Consider the following 19,622-nt stretch of genomic DNA (forward strand, 5'->3'; position numbering starts at 1 on the left):
CTATAGTCATATATCATATAGGGCTTATCAACAATTAATGCGGGTACTAGACTCATTGAGCACATCTTTGACGCCTGGGAAGAGTCACAGGATGCATTGAGCATTTTTTGTAATTTGTCCAAAGCATGGGACTGCGTCCACCATGAAACATTACTCCTAAAAGCAAAGCATTATGGAGTAAAAAAATAGAGCCCTAAATCTGTTAAAATCATATTTAAGCGAATGAGTTCAGATAGTCGATGTAAATGGCAAACGGTCTTCGGGTAAACCTGTGGGAATAGGAGTTCCGCAGGGTTCTATTCTCGGTGCTTTCTTGTTTCTTATATATATTAACGATCTACCGTTTGTGGTAGATGATAGCCATGAGATTGTATTGTTTGCTAATGATTCTTCACTTATTTTTAAAGTGAAGCGACGTGCAGATATCGATGATGAGTTAAACAATGCACTCTCAAAGTGCATTGGCTCGAGACGAATAATCTGCACTAAAACAGTAAAAAAAACTAAGTTCGGTTCATTACACCAAACACAGCGGAGGTACAAACCAACGTACTTATAAATGACCAGAGATTGGAACTTGTGGACACTACGGTCTTCTTGAGTATCACGTTAGATAAAAAGCTTCAGTGGGGTCACATATTGCCCAATTAGCAGATAGTCTCAGTTCTGCGGCATATGCCGTTAGAAAGATTAGGGAGTACACGAATGTAGCGACCGCTAGATTTTTTATTTACAATATATTTCGGCCAGAACATTTTACATTTGGCGACTGGTTTGGCCAGAACCTATATCAGAATTGACTCCAAGTGTGGCCAGTATCTATATCAGAACTGTCTCCAAGTGTGGCCAGATCGTACCTGCTCCCCGCGGTACACCACGTACTCCGGGTAGCACAGGCCGCCGGAGCTGGGCTTGCCGGCCACGCTGTGGTGTCCGGGCGGCGCGTGGGCCATCTTCATGGCACTCAGGACTTGGAAGGCGCGGCCCAGTGTCACGCGGCACAGCAGCATTTGTCTGGACAACAAACATAGATAGCATAAAGTATTTATATATACACTGTATTAAAAAAACCCTATACAATACTTGACACAGATATGAAGTAGAATGCGGAGACACCACTAAAAAAATATCAAAACCCCTTTGATTAAATGATACAGCAAAAAGAAAATTTCATAACAAATCGAGTTGTTTATTCAAACAGTAAACATGGCGTATAACCAGCATCAGCTTAGCGGCGGCTCAAACGAATAAGGCGTGGCCTATCGCACCGTTGTATGCCGCGGCTGTCCTTTGACCGATGCCGCCAATCGTGGAAATTAGAATAAGTGCTTTACGTAATTATACTCAATCAGTTACCCGTCAACTCGCTTGAGGATCGGATGCTTAATTTTGCGCTCGCGTCAATTGCGTGATTTTTGGTGTTATAGTGATTTACATATAATAAATGTAGTAAATAATATTAACAAAGTGTTTTATTAAAATAGTAAAGTGATGTTCAGGTCACCTGTGACAGAGGTAGCAGCTGCGGTCCTTGTGGGCGGGGCAACCAGACCCGCCCCCGTACCCGTACACGTACTGGTTGCTCTTGGACGAGTGCTCCGCGAAGTAGATCCCCGCGCCGAACATACCGCCTGTAGGATAACGTATCTCACATTAAAGATAGAATAAAATATAGTAGTAGTAATCATACGTTTCAAAGCGAATAAATAAAAAATCAAGAGTTTGAGTTGTTTTCAATGGATACATCAAATCACATACACACTAAATAAATAAAGGTGTTATGCGAACATTTAACAGACATTTGAAGTATTGAAAAAAAACTTAAATCCTGGTTCTCGATGACAAGATCATATATCGAGTCATTATTTTACGGGCAGGAACGGTCACCCCATTTCTCCTTTTGTTCTCACAATTGTTTTTTGACAGGGAACATAGTACAGTTTTTAAAAGATGATATTTTACTGAATTATTGTACTGAAAATCTGTCAACAGCAAATACCACCCCCGAGGCAATAAATGGCGCTACACTTAATTTTGACAACTATGACAAGCTATCTTTACTCATTTCAATCGCAGTCCCTTGAAAACGTGATATGACAAGGTCACGAAATATCGGGTTAACTAAAATTATAATAAAAATGTAACTTCACAAAAGTCTCATGTAAAACCACAGCTACACGCGTTTTAATCATTTTAAAAATGTTTTACCGTATTTCCTAATATGCAAATACTGGGGTTGAGCAGGCTATCAACTGTAAAGTAGATCCTGTAGATGAAGCCACAACCTGAGAGTTGAACAAAGCAAACAGAATTTTATAACGAGGCGGTACTCAGAACGGTTAGCTCAGTTGGTTAGAGCACCGGCACGGGACGCCGGAGGTCGTCGGTTCGAATCCCGCATCGTTCACAAAATTTTGTTTTTCAAATTTTATTTGTGTATTAATCCTAGAAGTGAGGGTTATCACTTTGAAAGCATAACATATTTTTTGTCGTATTTGTCACGTGTCTCACCGATGTAGGCGTGTCGCTCGTCGAAGCCCTTCTGCACGATGGCGTTGATGAAGGGCGAGCCGTGGAACAGAAGCCGTTCACCCGCTCCTGCCGCCCCTCCCCCCGCCTCCTCGCACACCTCACCGCGCCGCCGCGTGTATCGCTCCCACAAGCGACCGTTCACTATCTTCTGTATCTACAACCACAGAATATCCCCCGAGGTGCCAATCACCCGTCCGACGTCTGCTATCATCGTTACTACCGTTGAGTGCCAACGTCGTACGTCTGCTTGGCACACAACGGTAGCAGATATTTTTTCGTTAAACATACACAGAGTAAGACAAGCTACACGATATACCACAAGAAAGGTAATTTAACAGACTATAAAAGTAAGAATATTTAATTTTAAAACTTTATCTGTGTAAAATACGACAAGCCGTCAAAATGCGGTCAGCCGTAAAAATTATCTGGAGCAGTCGATTTAAAAATTCTTTTTTGTATTATCTATGATGTTTTAGTAGCTATCTTATGACTAATTAGTAACTTTGAAGTATGTTTTAGTTATAAAAAATTACTACATTCATTAGTAGTAATCGAAATGTAATCTGTAGGTAAATCTAAAAAAATCATAAAAAATGCATGACAGCCCTACTTTAAACGAAATTTATTTAAATTACGCAGTATCTATTGTTTATGTTATCTAACAAAGCGCTAACTTGTTTAATAATAAAAGCATTGACATTCGTTTTTATAAACAAGCCAAAACACTTCAAAAGCAATAAATTTTATTGTGTAACCCGAGCCCGTTGACTTGGCGTCGGTAACGCGCGGCGGCATAAAACTGATAATCGCGCCACGCGTTTTGTGGCGGCTTAGCCACTGACGGGATACAAAGTATTAATATTATATTGATCTCATTTAACATTATTTCAATGTCAAAGTTTTTGTTCAATTAGGTCAGAGTCAATTGCCGGGAGTTTTTCTGACTCACCCTGACCACGTTGTATCTTGTGAAGTTTCCTCCCGCGTTGTCCCGATGCGCCTTCACGGAGGCCTGCATCTCCCTCTCCACGATGGTGTACTCACAGGAGCTGCTGCCTCCTGCGCACTCCTCTCCCCGATCCGGCGTCACGTCTACCAGGGTAGTGCCGCCGTACCATTCTGATATCAACACATTATTAATTAATTTTCTTAAACATAAATTTGTATTACAAATTAAATTTCTACCGAAATTCATGGACTGCGCCTCTCTTACCAACTGAGCAACCGTACGAGTGGACGCATCGATCGATTTGTGCATACAATTAGGGATTTTATATTCTATTTTGATATTTCTCATATTAACGCGTTGCTCGAATTGTGAAAAGGAGGAGAACCACCATAGTGAACCCGATGAAGTGTCGCCGGCAGCAGAACCTTCGTCAGGTACGTCCACTGACCTGTATAAATACAACTGGACAGACTGTTCCTTGCATTTTGAATTAGTTTCGTTCGTTTTCCATGTTATTTGTACTTCAAGAATCAACGTAATAAAGTACACATTTTTTTTGTAAATAGTCTATCACCTCTATCGATGTGTGCTGAGGTTGTAACCACTAGTTTTAGTACCGCAGACTCTCGCTACATGGCCAACAGCGCCAAAATGGCGAATATCAAACAGGCACAAAAGCACTTTGACAGCCACCAATCCAGTGTTATATATTAGAGGTCAGTGGGTACATCCCATTCGATACAGTCCATTTAACGCAATAAGTCCACTGACCTACGGCTGTATTGCTCAGCTGACAGTGGTCTTCACATCTTACATAATTAATGGACACCCCCTTATCAGGAATGTCATCCACGAACCTGACTGCGACTGCAGACTCTGCCTGGCGGCCTTCAGCAGCCGGTGGCGGTGTCCGTAGGCCGCGACACCCACCGCACGCAGATCCTCCTGCGACATCTCCGACAGGATGTCCACCGTGATCTGCTCCCGCTCCAGCACTGGCGCCAACTGCTCAAGCCCGATACTGAAAGAAACAGTTCAAGTTCGCTAATATGTCGGTCTCACTCAATCTTATTATATTTACTAGTTAATGAGTTAACAAGCGCTACCAACGTCATGGAGCCATCATCATCATCATCATCATCATCAGCCGGAAGACGTCCACTGCTGGACAAAGGCTTCCCCCAAAGATTGCCATGACGATCGATCCTGCGTCTGCCCTCATCCAGCCCATTCTAGCGGTCTTGAACAGAAATTTACCAATACTTCGTCTTCCGATACGTGTTTGCCGTTCGAGGACTTTACTGCCCCAACGGCCATCTGTCCGTCGAGCTATATGCACTGTCCACTGTCACTTCAGTTCCGCAACCATCTGGGCTATGTCGGTAACTTTGGTTCTTCTACGGATCTCCTCATTTCTGAATCTCTATTGCCCCCTGAGCGACAACGAACGCTGTCAATCCGTGTTGGATTCGACAAGTAACCTCTTATCCGAAACTGCTCAACTGGATTATTTGTCCCTGGTTGACTATATATAGTAGAAATATCTCCAAGATACTCGTCAACAATTTCGAGAATACATTTCCCAACTGTTGCGGGAGCCATAACATATCTCAATTAATAATCACATTAATATAACTGTTGTTATTCATTACTGTCTTAAAAATATTATTTTATATAATTATCAGTTCAGTTTAAATATTATTATAAATAACTATAATAGCATAAAATATTCAGATCTTTAGTTAAATTAACTTTATATAGATTCGTGTAAGTTAGTTGGCACTGCAGTGCCAACCAACAGTTGATAGCATTATCACGGTTGGCTGTCTTGATCTATATAATATAATATAATATAATATATATATTGTTAATTCTTAGTGAAAACTCTACCCAAATTCAGTGATTATTTGAATTGTGTGTGTTTAAATTACCACCCCCTTCTACACATCTTTGTGCCGTTTGGTGTTGAGACACTTTGACCTTGGGCCCAAAGGCACGGAGAATATACCAAGTAGTCTTCTATCTCGGTCAACGGATCATCCTAGCTATCCAACGCGGAAATGCTGCCAGTATTCTTGGTACACTTCGCCGTAACGATAGTTTTAAAAAAAGCGCGTACACATTCCTTAAAGCCGGCAACGCTCTTGTGATTCCTCTGGTGTTGCAAGAGAATGTGGGCGGCGGTGATCACTTAACACCAGGTGACCCGTACGCTCGTTTGTCCTCCTATTCCATAAAAAAAAAATTTATTCAAATATGCTTAAACTTAGTAACTATTTCATATTTAATTGCTCGTAAAAGCTCGTGAGAAGAACATACAAGAAACCCGCTCCTTAGAATTAAAATACTAAGTTAATATTAACACCAGGATTATTGTAGTGCGGCCCTAAGACGGAATTGTAGTATCCACCCCCTATCATGTATCATGTGATTTTCATTATTATAAAACTAGAAATAAGGAATTGCTTGTAAATAATTCTAATAGGCTTCATAATATTATACATAATGACTTTAAGGGTACACTTTTATAATAAAGTCGCAGCTACTTTTCAGGCATTATCTGTAAATAAAATTAAAAATCTCGTGAATCCAACTACTATTATATATTAAGATTATTTTATAGCTATCACATTGACAGTACAATATTGTATGGTATATTAATATTAGCGCAAAAAGAGAATACTGCGAGAGTTTCTTTCGCCACTTCTTCTCTCTCGGAGACATCAAAAAGAATTCTAAAGGAATCAATTTTAAGAAAAAAAATGCCATTTATGGCTCTATATGCCCCCTTTATTTCCCAAAAATACTTATATCAATCGTTTTGTTTTCGATTCTGCTGTTACCTGAGGAGGAAGGTGTGAAGAGTATCACAGGTGGAGAGTGCTGATGCAGGTCTTCCGGCCGCATCTTCCAGGCTTCCCCGTGCACCTTCCGACCAGTAACTGCTAGCTGTCACCTACGGGAGTATATAACTTTATAATTCCCACTTTCAGATCTGTTGTTTCAAATAAAATATTCTTTTTTCAATGACAATAATGGACAAGACGAACAGGGCTTTTGGTTGATGGTAATTCATACGCCCTGCAACACTAGTGCCGTTCAAGCTTCTCGAAATACCCAAATATTCAGAATATTTGGGTATTACAATTACGCGCGTCACCTTTAGACATAAGATGTTAAGTCTCATTTGCCCAGTAATTTCACTAGCTACGGCGCCCTTCAGACCGAAATACAATAATGCTTACATATTACTGCTTCACGCGAAAAAAGGCGCCGTTGTGGTAACCATAATGGCAATGCAAAGGAGCCTCCCACTGGTGTAATAAGTAGACTACATCTTACGAAAAACAGACTAATACACTCAATAAAATGATGAATGTTATGATCACCAATAATCTCTAATTACGTAAAACCGTAATTAAATTCAAATGAATTTCATAATTTTTGACTCCTCCCGTGTCCTTCTCACAGCTGGTCACATTTGTGAGAAACCTAGTCCGATGTCACATAATTCGCAAATGTACATTTAGAAATTTACGAAATGAATACTACAGTGTTTCGCAATTATTACTTACTAGTTGACCCGACAGACGTTGTTCTGTATATAATAAATAAAATAATATTTTTTATTAATTTGTTAACAACATTAAGAAGTATTTCGTAAAATATTCTCCATGTTGTTGTAATGAGATTGTTTCACAGCAGAACTGTCAAACCGTGCGTCAATAAATTCTCTCTTAGAAAATATGTCCATACAAAACAAATATCGTTGTTTTTATTTAATTCCGAACACTTTCATATTTATTCACCTTTTAAACCTTCCCTGGACGTCCACAAATAATTCAAGACCAAAATGAGCCAAATCGGTCCAGCCGTTCTCGAGTTTTAGCGAGACTAACGAACAGCAATTCATTTTTATATAAGAATATAGATTTCATTTAAATTATCTAATATATAAAATTCTCAAGTCGCGGTGTTTGTAGTTAAACTTCTTCGAAAAGTCTTGACCGATTCTCATGAAATTTTGGGTGCATATTGGGTAGGTCTGAGAATCGGACAACATCTATTTTTCATCCCCCTAAATGTTAAGGGTGGTCCACGCCAATTTTTTTTTTAATTTTTTAAAAATTTGTTTGATGAATGAACTTTTGAAAAATACATACAATTTCAAATTTTCACCCGTCTACGATCAACAGTTACTTTTGTATTGCGATTTTAATATCGGCAATACAACGTTTGCTGGGTCAGCTAGTTTTACAATAAAATTAACATTAAATAAAAAAAAGGCAATAAACAAAACATTACAATAATATTATACTTGCAAGTTTCGTGGGTAATCTGTTTAAATTTAGTTTTGTAATACTTAGATATAAAATATTATATTTAGAAGAAATATATTTCAAAAAGTTTGGGACCCCTCCCCGCCGCTCGACACACTTCGATATCTATATATATATAAAAATGAATTGCTGTTCGTCAGTCTCGCTAAAACTCGATAACGGCTGGACCGATTTGTCTAATTTTGGTCTTGAATTATTTGTGGAAGTCCAGAGAAGGTTTAAAAGGTGAATAAATAGGAAAATGCTGCTAAATTAAATAAAAACAACAAATTTGTTTTTCTTTTAATGTGTCCATACATAATTTCTATGAGAGAATTTATTGACCGACGGTTTGACAGTTCTGCTGTGAAACAATTTCATTACGACAGCAGGGTGCATATTTTACAAAGTAATTTTTGATGTTATGATATATTGACAAATTCATATAAAAACATTATTTTATTTATTATATAACAGAACAAAGTCTGTCGGATCAGCTAGTACTATATAAAATGTTCAAAAGAAATGTATTACGAAATTCAAAAGAATTGTTAAAAAACGTATGTGTGGTAAAAATTACTAGAACATAAATGATTTTCTTAATGATACCACTGATTGGGAATGAAGCGACCGCCCTCAGGCTATTAAATAATAAGTTTAATGGTACGCTATTACATTATGACCATATTTTTATGAAAAAAAGCCTGTCGAGTTTCTTGCACACATTCTTCTCAGGTCTGAGGCATACCATTTCGAAAGAGAGGTAGTTTTTGACGTTCAAGAAGTGATATAATATCCTATTTTATAAAAAAAATGCTAGCTGAACCGACACACGTTGTTGTGTTCATAATAAAAAAAAATCATGCGGGTGGAATTTCGGAAATTCCGTCAGGCGAAAGGAATATTCCTACCAAATTTCAAGTTCCAAAGATATCGTGATGAGTGATGAGAAATCTACTATCCCCCTTATTCATCATGGTTCGCTAACTTTAAACAGCCGCTTAGGAGCGTTTTTTCTCATTCCGACTTAGGTCAATAGAAGAAGACAGAGTGAGAATTAGCAATGCTTTAAGTTAGCAGACTATTATGAATAAGGGGGATAATTTATAGATTTAATTTAGATTTATGGTGACGTACCGGCAGCGGGAGGGGGACAGTATCTCCACTGGGCAGCAGCACGGGCAGGTGCGGCGGCGGCAGCAGCGAGGCGGGCGCAGTAAGAGGCGACGGGGTGTCGGCCCCGCCCCCCGCCGCACCCGTCATGGCGTCCTGCAGCAGGCAGCGCACGTCCTCAGCTCCGGCCAGCTCCAGCGCCGTCTGTCCCTCCTGGTTCTTCAGGAACGGGTCGGCACCATGCGCCAACTAAAACCGTTTTTTAATTTATATACCAATGTAAGAAGTCATACTTCTTTGGCGTGGAAAAACTAAAATAATCACAAAACTTTTTCGATATAAGAAAATTAATAAAGCTTAGATAATTTATACATGTAGACAGAGCCTCTTGTTTATTAGTTTAGTGTGCGTGACATCACGATTTGTATGTCACTTTGTGTTAGTGTGAGTGCATTGCTCAAAATAGAGGTTAACAGTCAACCTCAATTGTTTTCGACGTTTTCACAGCTGTCACAGTCTATATAGATGTAATTATCAAAAACGAAAATAAATGGCAGACCCTAAAATCACCTATTAGTGTGATATAAATTCAATTCAAAAACATTTAATTTGATGGTGTTTGAATTGTTAAATTTGAATAAGACACCTTTGAGAAATAATATTGTTGACAGGTGGATAGGGTGTAGGCGACGTCCCCCTGAGGGAGACGTAACATCCCTACATTAGCACATAAAAAAAAATTTGCATTGAAAGTGCTGCCACCTATTCTATTAGGTACGCTGCAACTTCACCACGATGGCGATAATTTAACTTACATGATAGATGGATAGATGGAGCTAGTAATAGCAAAAAAAAAACTCACTTAACTTATTAAAACAAGACTTGACTATCATGTTGTAATCATTGAATGCCTCTCTTTATTCAAAGGTGACTGCTGAACTTAATAAACGAATAATAATTTCCACCCACACAAAACAACACCAATATGCATCCAATATGGTCTACAACAATAATAAAAACTATAAACATAATTAGCGCCATCTAGCGACGGTACGCTAAGAGAGTAAAAATAACGCAGCGCCATCTCTTGGCCTGGGTACACTTATTTTAACAAAATAAAAACATTAGTTGCACATCTATCTCTAGTATATAGCGTATTATCTATGGTCTCCCTAGCGTCGACACACTTCCGCTGCAACCGTTGACGAGTTAGGGCGTTGCATGGATGGACATTAAGGTATTAAAAGAGATACAACTCCCATACTACAAATGAAACTACATAATGTGCTATTATACTTGTATTTGGACCTTTTTTGCATCAATGCCACCAACATTCTTAAAACACTGGCAAACTAATTCTTTAACACTTATAAATAATTCCTCAATTTCGTCGGGAAACTAGTCGGCCACTTTTGGCTCATTGTTCAGTTTTCCATATTTTTTTAATCTTTACTATTATTGTTTTTCCTGTATTCCTTATAATTTTCCTTTGTACCATTTGAGTGTTTTTTTTCTTATTCATATGTATATTCTATCTATGAAAACTAGCTATTAGCTTTTTTCTTCTTCAGTATTTATTGACTAATTTCTTCTGTAAGTTACATAAAAAATTTAAAAAAACAAAATCAAAATCATTTGCCGGCCCTTAGGTAGTTGATTTTTACCAGTGGGAGGCCTATTTGCACAGGATGCCGGCTAGATTATGGGTACGACAACGGCGCCTATTTCAGCCGTGAAGCAGTAATGTGTAAGCATTACTGTGTTTTGGTTTGAAGGGTGCCGTAGCTAGCGACATCACTGGGCAAATGAGACTTAACATCTTATTTCTCAAGGTGACGAACGCAGTTGAAGTGCCACTCAGAATTTTTGGGGTTTTTCAAGAATCCTGAGCGGCACTGCATTGTAAAGGGCACGGCGTATCAATTACCATCAGCTGAACGTCCTGCTGGTCTCGTCCCTTATTTTCAATAAAAAAGCATGACAGGTGTTGTCTCACCAGCAGCGAGCACAGTTGAGTTCTGGCTTTATGCGCGGCTTCGTGCAGCGGCGTGAAGCCCCAGCGGTCGGCGGCGTTGGGCGGAGTACCAGCTCGCAGCAGTAGCGCCGCCACCTCCAGGTGTCCGTACGACGCCGCGTTGTGGAGCGGCACCAGCCCACCCTTGTCGCGAGCTGACACTGCCGCGCCGGCCTCCAGCAGAGCCTCGGCTACCTCCAGGTTGTTGTAGCCAGCTGCAGAATTAGTCCGCAGAGTAACGCAAACATTATTTACACAGAGTTAGGCAGAGATTATCTCCAGAAGATTAGGCTAAGATTATTCCACAGGGTTAGTAAATGATTATTTACACAGGGTTAGGCAAACATTACACCAGAAGGTTTGACAAATATTATTCCTACTGGATTATGCTAAGATTATTCCAGAGGGTTACCTACACAACGATTAATTCCATAGGGCTAGGAAAATATTATTCCGAAGGGTTAGGCAAAGATTATTTTCACATAGATGGGCAAAGATTATTCCAGAAGGGTTAGGCAAAGATTATTTTCACATAGATGGGCAAAGATTATTCCAGAAGGTTTAGGCAAAGATTATTCCAGAAGGCTAGACCATAATTTTTTCTACAGAGTTAGGTAAATATCATACGAGAGGGTTGGGCAAAGGTTATTTACTTAGGGATACACAAAGCTTATTCCAGAGGGTAAGGAAAATATAATTCCAGTTCGTAAGGTAATGATTATTTTCAATGGGCACGGCAAAGATTATTCGAGAGGGTTAGACAATGATTATTTCAACGAGCGAAAGGGTCGTCTGATGATAATTTATCACAAAAGGAATAACACTACCATTGCCGGCCTTTTGGAACTGATATACTTTAATGAAGATACTAATGCCGTCATCATAATCATCAGCCAGAAAACGTCCACTGCTGGACAAAGGCCTCCCCCAAAGATCTCCACGACGATCCGACAATCCTGACCAGATCGTCGGTCCAACTTGTTGGGGGCCTTCCAACACTATGGCTTCTGGTACGTGGTCGCCATTTAAGCACTTTATTGCCCCAACGGCCATCTGACCGTCGAACTATGTAACTATGACATAAGATACATAATAGCTTCAAGGGTAAATGTATACATTTTGTAATAAAGTCCCAACCACTGTTCAGGCATTATCTATAAATACAATTAAATGTTTTATTAAAAAAATGTCTGTGTCGTAAATCCTACTACTCCACAGCTGAATATCTAAGTGATCGGACAGCCTGGGACTATATTATGATTATTTTATAGCAATAGCAATGACAGTACAATATTGTATATTTTTATTAAAACGAGCGCAAAAAAAGAATGCTGGGAGAGTTTCTTGCGCCGCTTCTTGTCTCTCAGAGCGCCATTTGTTTCTGAAGCGGTAGTAGTATCCAGTTTATTAGAAATGACATCAAAAAGAATTCTACACGAATCAATTTTGTGCCCTGCCCAGTGCCACTTCAGTTTCGCAACGACTTTTTTTTTAATATCTCGCAGGGAAACTTATGCCGTAAAGACCTAAAAACACCGCGCAAGCATATTCATTAAACAGTTCTGTTGACGGCGCCATTTTATTGCAACTTACCAGCTAAGTGCAGAGGTGTTGAGTTTCTTCCGTGCGCGTCGCGACAGTTCACATTTTGCGGTGTTATTAGTTTACTGGAAAAGGAAATACAATGTGTCGTTAGCTGTAGTCCTTAAGAAGATTCATTAAGAGAAACATTTAAGGAACATCCGGCTCGAAGGACCATGAAAAGGAGTGCACTTAGGGGTAGATATCTATATTGGTTTCATGGTAAAAGGATTTTTTTTACTTAAGATACTAAATTAATCTATGACACTAGGTAAATAACTATAATTATTGGTTCTACTTGTGACCGCGTACTCACATCTCTACTATTAATTGTTTAAAATGGTTACTCGGACCAGTCCTGTAATGGTAATAGACAAATAGTTAATGGTAACTAGGACCGGACCGATAAATGGTTACTCGCGTACTGCATCTCTACTATGCATTGGTAATAATGGTTAAAATGGTTACTCGGGCCGGTCCTGTAATGGTTAATGGTAACTAGGACCAGCCCGATCAATGGTCACCCGCGTACTGCTTTACTAAAGGCAACACATGGTTTTATTACAATTAATTTTATCTACTAAGCAATATTTGTAATATAATGCTGTTCGATAGATTTACTTCGAACAAACATATTAATTGTTGCCTCTCATTATGTTATTGACACTGAGTATTAGAACAATACAGCAATAGAAACAGTACTTTAACTTCATACCAAAGCGCCCGAATCGACGCACACACACATACATTTGACTTACACGGCCGCTAAGCAATCTTTGGGAGACTGAAAACTATTGAGTGACACGCCGTACGCCGACTGAGACTGGTCGCTATCCGATTTAAATTAGCTGCGCCGGCGTCGTCAATCTTTTTGTATGTACCAACCCTAACGCTCCGCCTCGACGCAGGTATAAAATTTCAAGGAGACCGCTGAGTTACGCTACTCTTTAACATTCATACATACATACATAAAATCACGCCTCTTTCCCGTAGGGGTAGGCAGAGACCACTTCTTTCCACTTGCTACGATCCTTACATACTTGTTTCGCTTCGTCCACTTTCATTATTCCTTTCATACATGCTATCCGGTTTAGGGTACTCTTGACCTGGCCTTTTTTCAAGACGTCCCTGATTTGATCTTGAAACGTCCGCCTAGGTCTACCCCTTCCAACACTTTCATTCACACTGGCCTTATACACTTTCTTCGTCAATCGTTCTACATTCATTCTCTCGACATGTCCAAACCATCTCAGCATACCTTTCTCAATTTTTGTCACAACATCTTCTTTCAGACCACAACGTTGCCTTATCTCACTATTTCTTATCCTGTCACTCAGTTTAACTCCTATCATACTTCTCAACGCTCTCATCTCAACTGCATTTATTCTGCTTTCATGTTTCTTCTGCCATACCCAACTTTCGCTTCCGTACATGAGTGTTGGAACCAACACCCCCTCATGCACAGTCAAACGAGCCTTATTAGACACCTTCTGCCTGCTCATGAAGGAGTGCAAAGCTCCATTCACCATGTTTCCTGCATTCACTCTTCTTTCAATATCACTCTCATACTCTTCTATTACTTGTTAATAATACCACAAGTATTAGCATGTACATAGGGATAGCTGATATTCTAGAAATTATGAAACAGCAATAGATTTCATATGTCTAAATAAAGAATATATCTATCACTAAATGTTCAAATAGCCAGTGAGGAATTATTTCACTAACACTTCCCTTAAAGCCTCGCCTAGTATCGGAATACTGGGTCTCGAAATCTCGAAGTCTTCTAGCGCATTTATCACGGGGAGTGTTCCGAAGAGCTGTTTAACCTGATTCCAGCCGCCGAATTCCACCTTCGCACGACACGCCACAATTTAGGATATGATCCCCACCCTCTGGATGTGTGGCGGTCCTCCACAGTGCGGTTTTCAAGGAGCTTTCTTCCACGTACTACAAAGCTGTGGAATGAACTTCCTTGTGCGGTGTTTCCGGGACGATACGACGTGGGTACCTTCCAAAAAAGCGCGTACACCTTCCTTAAAGGCCGGCAACGCTCCTGTGACTCCTCTGGTGTTGCAAGAGATTGTGGGCGGCGGTAATCACTTAACAACAGGTGAACCGTACGCTCGTTTGTCCTCCTATTCCATAAAAAAAAATATACACTACACTCGCACAGGTCAAGCGTGCGCCGGTAGCGAGCTTATCACAGTTAACAAGGATGTCCTCGCGGTGCATTAGCCCGACTGGCATTCTTCCGCCGAGGACATCTGGGTCGCGGTGCGTTTGAAACGAGTTCCAAAAGTCAATCTACACCTATGCGCACATTTAACGCACGCAGCTAACTAGTTTTTCTGATAACTAAGAACTAATTATGGCGAGCAAACCCGATGATAAATTTCTAATATTAGGAGACTTCAACATGAGTTCCATCGATTGGTCCTATTGCACAAATCATCACCTACAAGCCCATACATTATCTAGTAACAATTTAATCAATTTCATTGATACACACGATCGAATGGGTTTCTTTCAGAATTACAAAAGAGAGAGAGATTGGGTTTCTGATTCTTGTTATTGAAGATGTTGGAGGTTTTTTTTCTTTTAGAATAGGAGGACAAACGAGCGTACGGGTCACGTGATGTTGAGTGATCACCGCCGCCCACATTCTCTTGCAACACCAGAGGAGTTACAAAAGTTGCCGACCTTTGTTATTTGTTGTTTGGTGATGTCTTCTTTAGAGGGTTTTGGTCTTCATCTTCCACGGTGACCGGCCGGATTGGAAGACGGTTTTCGTTGTTTAGTTGATGAATTGATTGAATGTTGCATTGTTGAGGGAGGGGGGAGTTGGTTGGTATGAATGTAAGTTATTGGCTGTATTGTCCTTGGTGTGGTTCTGTGGTGTGTTGACGATGTTGTTTACTAAGTAGCTTAGAATGATTGGTTTTAGAACTCCTATGAGACACTGTTTGATCTTATCTATTTTTTTTTTTTTTTAATTTATCAAAATACATATTTTACAAAATGTGAACAAATTAGATACATTGTAAAAACCACAGAGGTTTGACCTCAATGCATTATCTTAGTTTACGCCTTATTTCAGTTTTTTACAAAATAAATATAATCTTAACATTAAATTCTATACCTACATACAATTATTAATATATATAGAAAGTAACTATTGGCTACAAGTATATTAATTACATACTAATACCTACAAGAAATCAATTACAGATAATATGTACCTTACCAATATTTATTTCAACACGAAGCAACAAAAAAAACCGATATTTCAAACATTTCCCGGGCATCCCATGACCACCTTATTGATTACAAATGCGATCAAAGATTACATAGGAAACATTCCTTTTGTTTTTGTTTAATATTTTTATGGGTCACTGCATTGGACAGAAATGAGGGTAGTTGATTAATTAGGCGAGGAACAATATAGCTTATTGTTCTCTCACCGTACAAGTTGTGAGCTCGCTCAGTGCGCAACCGGTGTGAAGTTATCGCCCGCGTATGTATAGCGTGTTCCATTTTTATGCGTAGATTTTCGTTTAAGAATTCTTGTTTAAGTATTGTGTATTTAAAGAGTTCTTGTATAGGTAATGTTTTGCAGTGTTTAAATATACCTAGTTCATTGTTTTCATATTTTTACTTGATAGAACCTGAGACAATTGTTTTTAAAAATTTTTGGTTGTAGTTTATATATATTTAATGTTACTTAACTCACCGAGCACGAGCAAGATCGCCGCGTTTGGCCGCGTCAAGTAGCGCCGCGTCGCCGCGCAACGCGTCCGCCGTGTCACTGTCGCCCGCCCGCACCAACTGCAGCGGCGTCAACCCGTCGCGGTTACGACGCGTCGGATCTGCGCCATGCTGGAAACACCATTACCTTACATCATTTATACGTCTCGATAGACTGTGACTGCTGGGATAACGTCGACAAAAATAGAGATTGACAGTTAAACCGCTTTTTTTTTATGGAATAGGAGGACAAACGAGCGTATGGATCACCTGGTGTTAAGTGATCACCGCCGCCCACAATCTCTTGCAACACCAGAGGAATCACAAGAGCGTTGCCGGCCTTTAAGGAAGGTGTACGCGCTTTTTTTGAAGGTACCCATGTCGTATCGTCCCGGAAACACCGCACAAGGAAGCTCATTCCAGCTTTGTAGTACGTGGAAGAAAGCTCCTTGTAAACTGCACTGTGGAGGACCGCCACATATCCAGATGGCGGGGATGATATCCTAACTTGTGGCGTGTCGTGCGAAGGTGGAATTCGGCGGCAGGAATCAGGCTTCCGGCTATGACTATGAACGAGACCTTAATAAACAAATACCCTCATAGCTGTCAATATAAGAAATAATAAAATATAATAAATAAGTAGGTAATATAAAGTAGGTATTTCATTCATTACTGTAAACATTTATTTTATACGTTACCCACCTATTTCGTTATTAATGTATCTACCTAATTACTATTTATTGTAACTCTGTGTAATTATTGTAACTTTAAATATAACGACTTAAACTATGTATAGTATATACACTACGATTTGCCACTCAATATGTGTATCATGTTAGTTTAAGTATCTCAGTAAGTGAATTTGTATTCTTTTTGAGATAATAAATATCCTGAAATCAAATAAAAAAAAACTCCATTTTGAGCAATGCACGCACACCTACACAAAGTGACATACATATCGCGAGTGGTTGACGTAGCGTGCCAAATACATTAAAGTAATAATCCTGGCCGGTTTTATTCGGTTGTTTAGCAGAAATTATGAGTCTTCTACAGCATTTATCACGGAGAGTGTTCCGAAGAGCTGTTTCACCTGATACCTGCCGGCGTACGACACGCCACAAATTAGAATATCATCCCCACCATCTGGATGTGTGGCGGTCCTCTACAGTGCAGTTTGAAAGGAATCAACTTTCTTCCACGTATAACCAAGCTGGGGAATGAGCTTCCTTGTTCGGAGATTCCGGAATGATACGACATGGGCACCTTGAAAGTTGCGTGCGCGCTTTTTTGAAAGTACCGAAGGTGAAAGAAAGTTCCTTTAAAACCGCACTGTGGAGGAACGCCACACATCCAGATGGTAGGGATGATATTCTAATTTGAGCCGTATCGTGCCAAGGCGCAATTCGCCGGCAGGAATCAGTTCAAACAGCTTTTCGGAACACTCCCCGTGACAGGTGCGGTGGTAGAAGACACAGAAAGAAGCGACATCTATACGCAACGCCCAGGGATTACTGGATTTCCGACAATTTGAGCAGCTCTGCAAAATCTGAAACTGTTTCCACGTACCTTAAGCAAAAGCCTGACGATGTCCGCCTTTCCCTTGGCGGCAGCTTCATGCAGCGGCGTGAACCTCCACAGGTCTGCCGCGTTCACCCCAGCTCCAGCAGACACCAGCAGTTCAGTCACCTCGTAGTGGCCGTACGAGCACGCATTGTGAAGAGGCACCAGACCACTGGTGACAGTGGACATAATATAGTAATTATTATGACGAGTACTCACGATATATATTTATAAGGGGTTGGTAATTTAAACGCACTTAAAATTTAAATATCTGTATTGTACAGTTTCCACTAATAATTTATAATAATTCAATATAATTTGGGCAGTGTCAGCCCTTAGAATTCACAATAAGTAATGTCCACTCGAACTTAGCGCTCTGTCTTATATAGGGCACGACCGTCTACCGTGATGATGATACCATCGTGTAAGTTGGCACTGCTGTAGTGCCAACTAACTTACACGAATTAATTTAACTAAAAATCTGAATATTATTTACTATTATAGTTATTTCTAATTATAATGATGATTATATTAAATAGTATTAAAATATTAACAGTAGTTAAATGAATGTAATTATTAATTGGGATATCTTATGCTCATGAGGTTGGTAGCGCTTGTTAACACATCAAACTGACATATATTTTATTAATTTGATGCTGATATTTCGATCCAATATCATGAATCGAATTCGTAGCGTAACTGAGGAGGAGGTGAGAAACTCTTGACACATTGACATTATAGTGACATTATCAGAAGACTGTAGTGCCATCTGTTAGTTGACCCGAAAATGAAAGCTTTGTCAGCTGTCAGGAAACATTGTGAATGGAGCTTTGCACTCTTTTATGAACAGGCAGAAGGTGTTTAATAAGGCTCGTTTGGCTGTGCATGAGGGGGTGTTGGTTCCAACACGGAAGTGAAAGTTGGGTATGGCAGAAGAAACATGAAAGCAGAATAAATGCAGTTGAGATGAGAGCGTTGAGAAGTATGATAGGAGTTAAACTGAGTGACTGGATAAGAAATAGTGAGATAAGGAAACGTTGTGGCCTGAAAGAAGATGTTGTAACAAAAATTGAGAAAGGTATGCTGAGATGGTTTGGTGTCCAGAGAATGAATGAAGAACGATTGACGAAGAAAGTGTATAAGGCCAGTGTGAATGAAAGTGTTGGAAGGGGTAGACCTAGGCGTACGTTTCAAGATCAAATCAGGGACGTCTTGAAAAAAGGCCAGGTCAAGAGTACCCTAAGCCGAAGAGCATGAATGAAAGAAATAATGGAAGTTGACGAAGCGAAACAAGTATGTAAGGATCGTAGCAAGTGGAAAGAAGTGATCTCTGCCTACCCCTACGGGAAAGAGGCGTGATTTTATGTATGTATGTATGTATGTCAGCTGTCACTCGCTTTGAAACCTTTCAACTTTTCTTTAGTTGTGTCACTGCCCACTGGTCATAAAATGGCGGCTTTTTCTAGAGTTTGCGCATGTATGTAGCTCTCGTGTTCCATTTTGTGAATTTACACTATTAAATCTATCCTTTATGTTCTATGTTGTGGCAAAATGAAATAACTAACTCTACGCGCAATTTCAACATGGTAAAAAATTGCAATACCTACATTAAAAAGTAGAGTTAGTTATTATATTGCGTCACAACATTAAAAATGAATTTTATAATTTCGAGCTTATAAATAGTTATTTTCGGGGCCAATCTCCAGATGGCGCTAGTTTTCAAATAAACAGCTCATAATGCGTAGAGAGGGCTCTCTTTTCTCTATGTATTATTACACTCTTTACTTGACACTAATAGTACATCGAT

The 19,622-nt window shown here is 39.6% G+C and overlaps 1 protein-coding gene and 1 non-coding gene across 2 annotated transcripts in view; one reads left to right on the forward strand and one right to left on the reverse strand.

Moving 5' to 3' along the window:
• Positions 1-19,622, reverse strand: part of LOC126973222 (poly [ADP-ribose] polymerase tankyrase) — a 70,729-nt gene that overhangs the window by 3,394 nt on the left and 47,713 nt on the right. Inside the window, exons 13-23 of the mRNA XM_050820411.1 lie at positions 17,822-17,987; positions 16,242-16,387; positions 12,521-12,594; positions 10,910-11,142; positions 8,938-9,162; positions 6,325-6,437; positions 4,339-4,502; positions 3,482-3,651; positions 2,512-2,686; positions 1,505-1,631; positions 858-1,014 (exon numbers count right to left, since the gene is read on the reverse strand). Of these exons, the coding sequence (XP_050676368.1) occupies positions 858-1,014; positions 1,505-1,631; positions 2,512-2,686; positions 3,482-3,651; positions 4,339-4,502; positions 6,325-6,437; positions 8,938-9,162; positions 10,910-11,142; positions 12,521-12,594; positions 16,242-16,387; positions 17,822-17,987 (1,750 nt within the window). The remainder of the gene's footprint in view (positions 1-857; positions 1,015-1,504; positions 1,632-2,511; positions 2,687-3,481; positions 3,652-4,338; positions 4,503-6,324; positions 6,438-8,937; positions 9,163-10,909; positions 11,143-12,520; positions 12,595-16,241; positions 16,388-17,821; positions 17,988-19,622) is intronic.
• Trnap-ggg (transfer RNA proline (anticodon GGG)) lies at positions 2,334-2,407 on the forward strand. Its single transcript has one exon. It is a non-coding gene; the product is annotated as a tRNA-Pro (tRNA).

This window comes from Leptidea sinapis, chromosome 29 (genome assembly GCF_905404315.1).
Source record: "Leptidea sinapis chromosome 29, ilLepSina1.1, whole genome shotgun sequence".
NCBI classification, from domain to species: Eukaryota; Metazoa; Arthropoda; class Insecta; order Lepidoptera; family Pieridae; genus Leptidea; species Leptidea sinapis.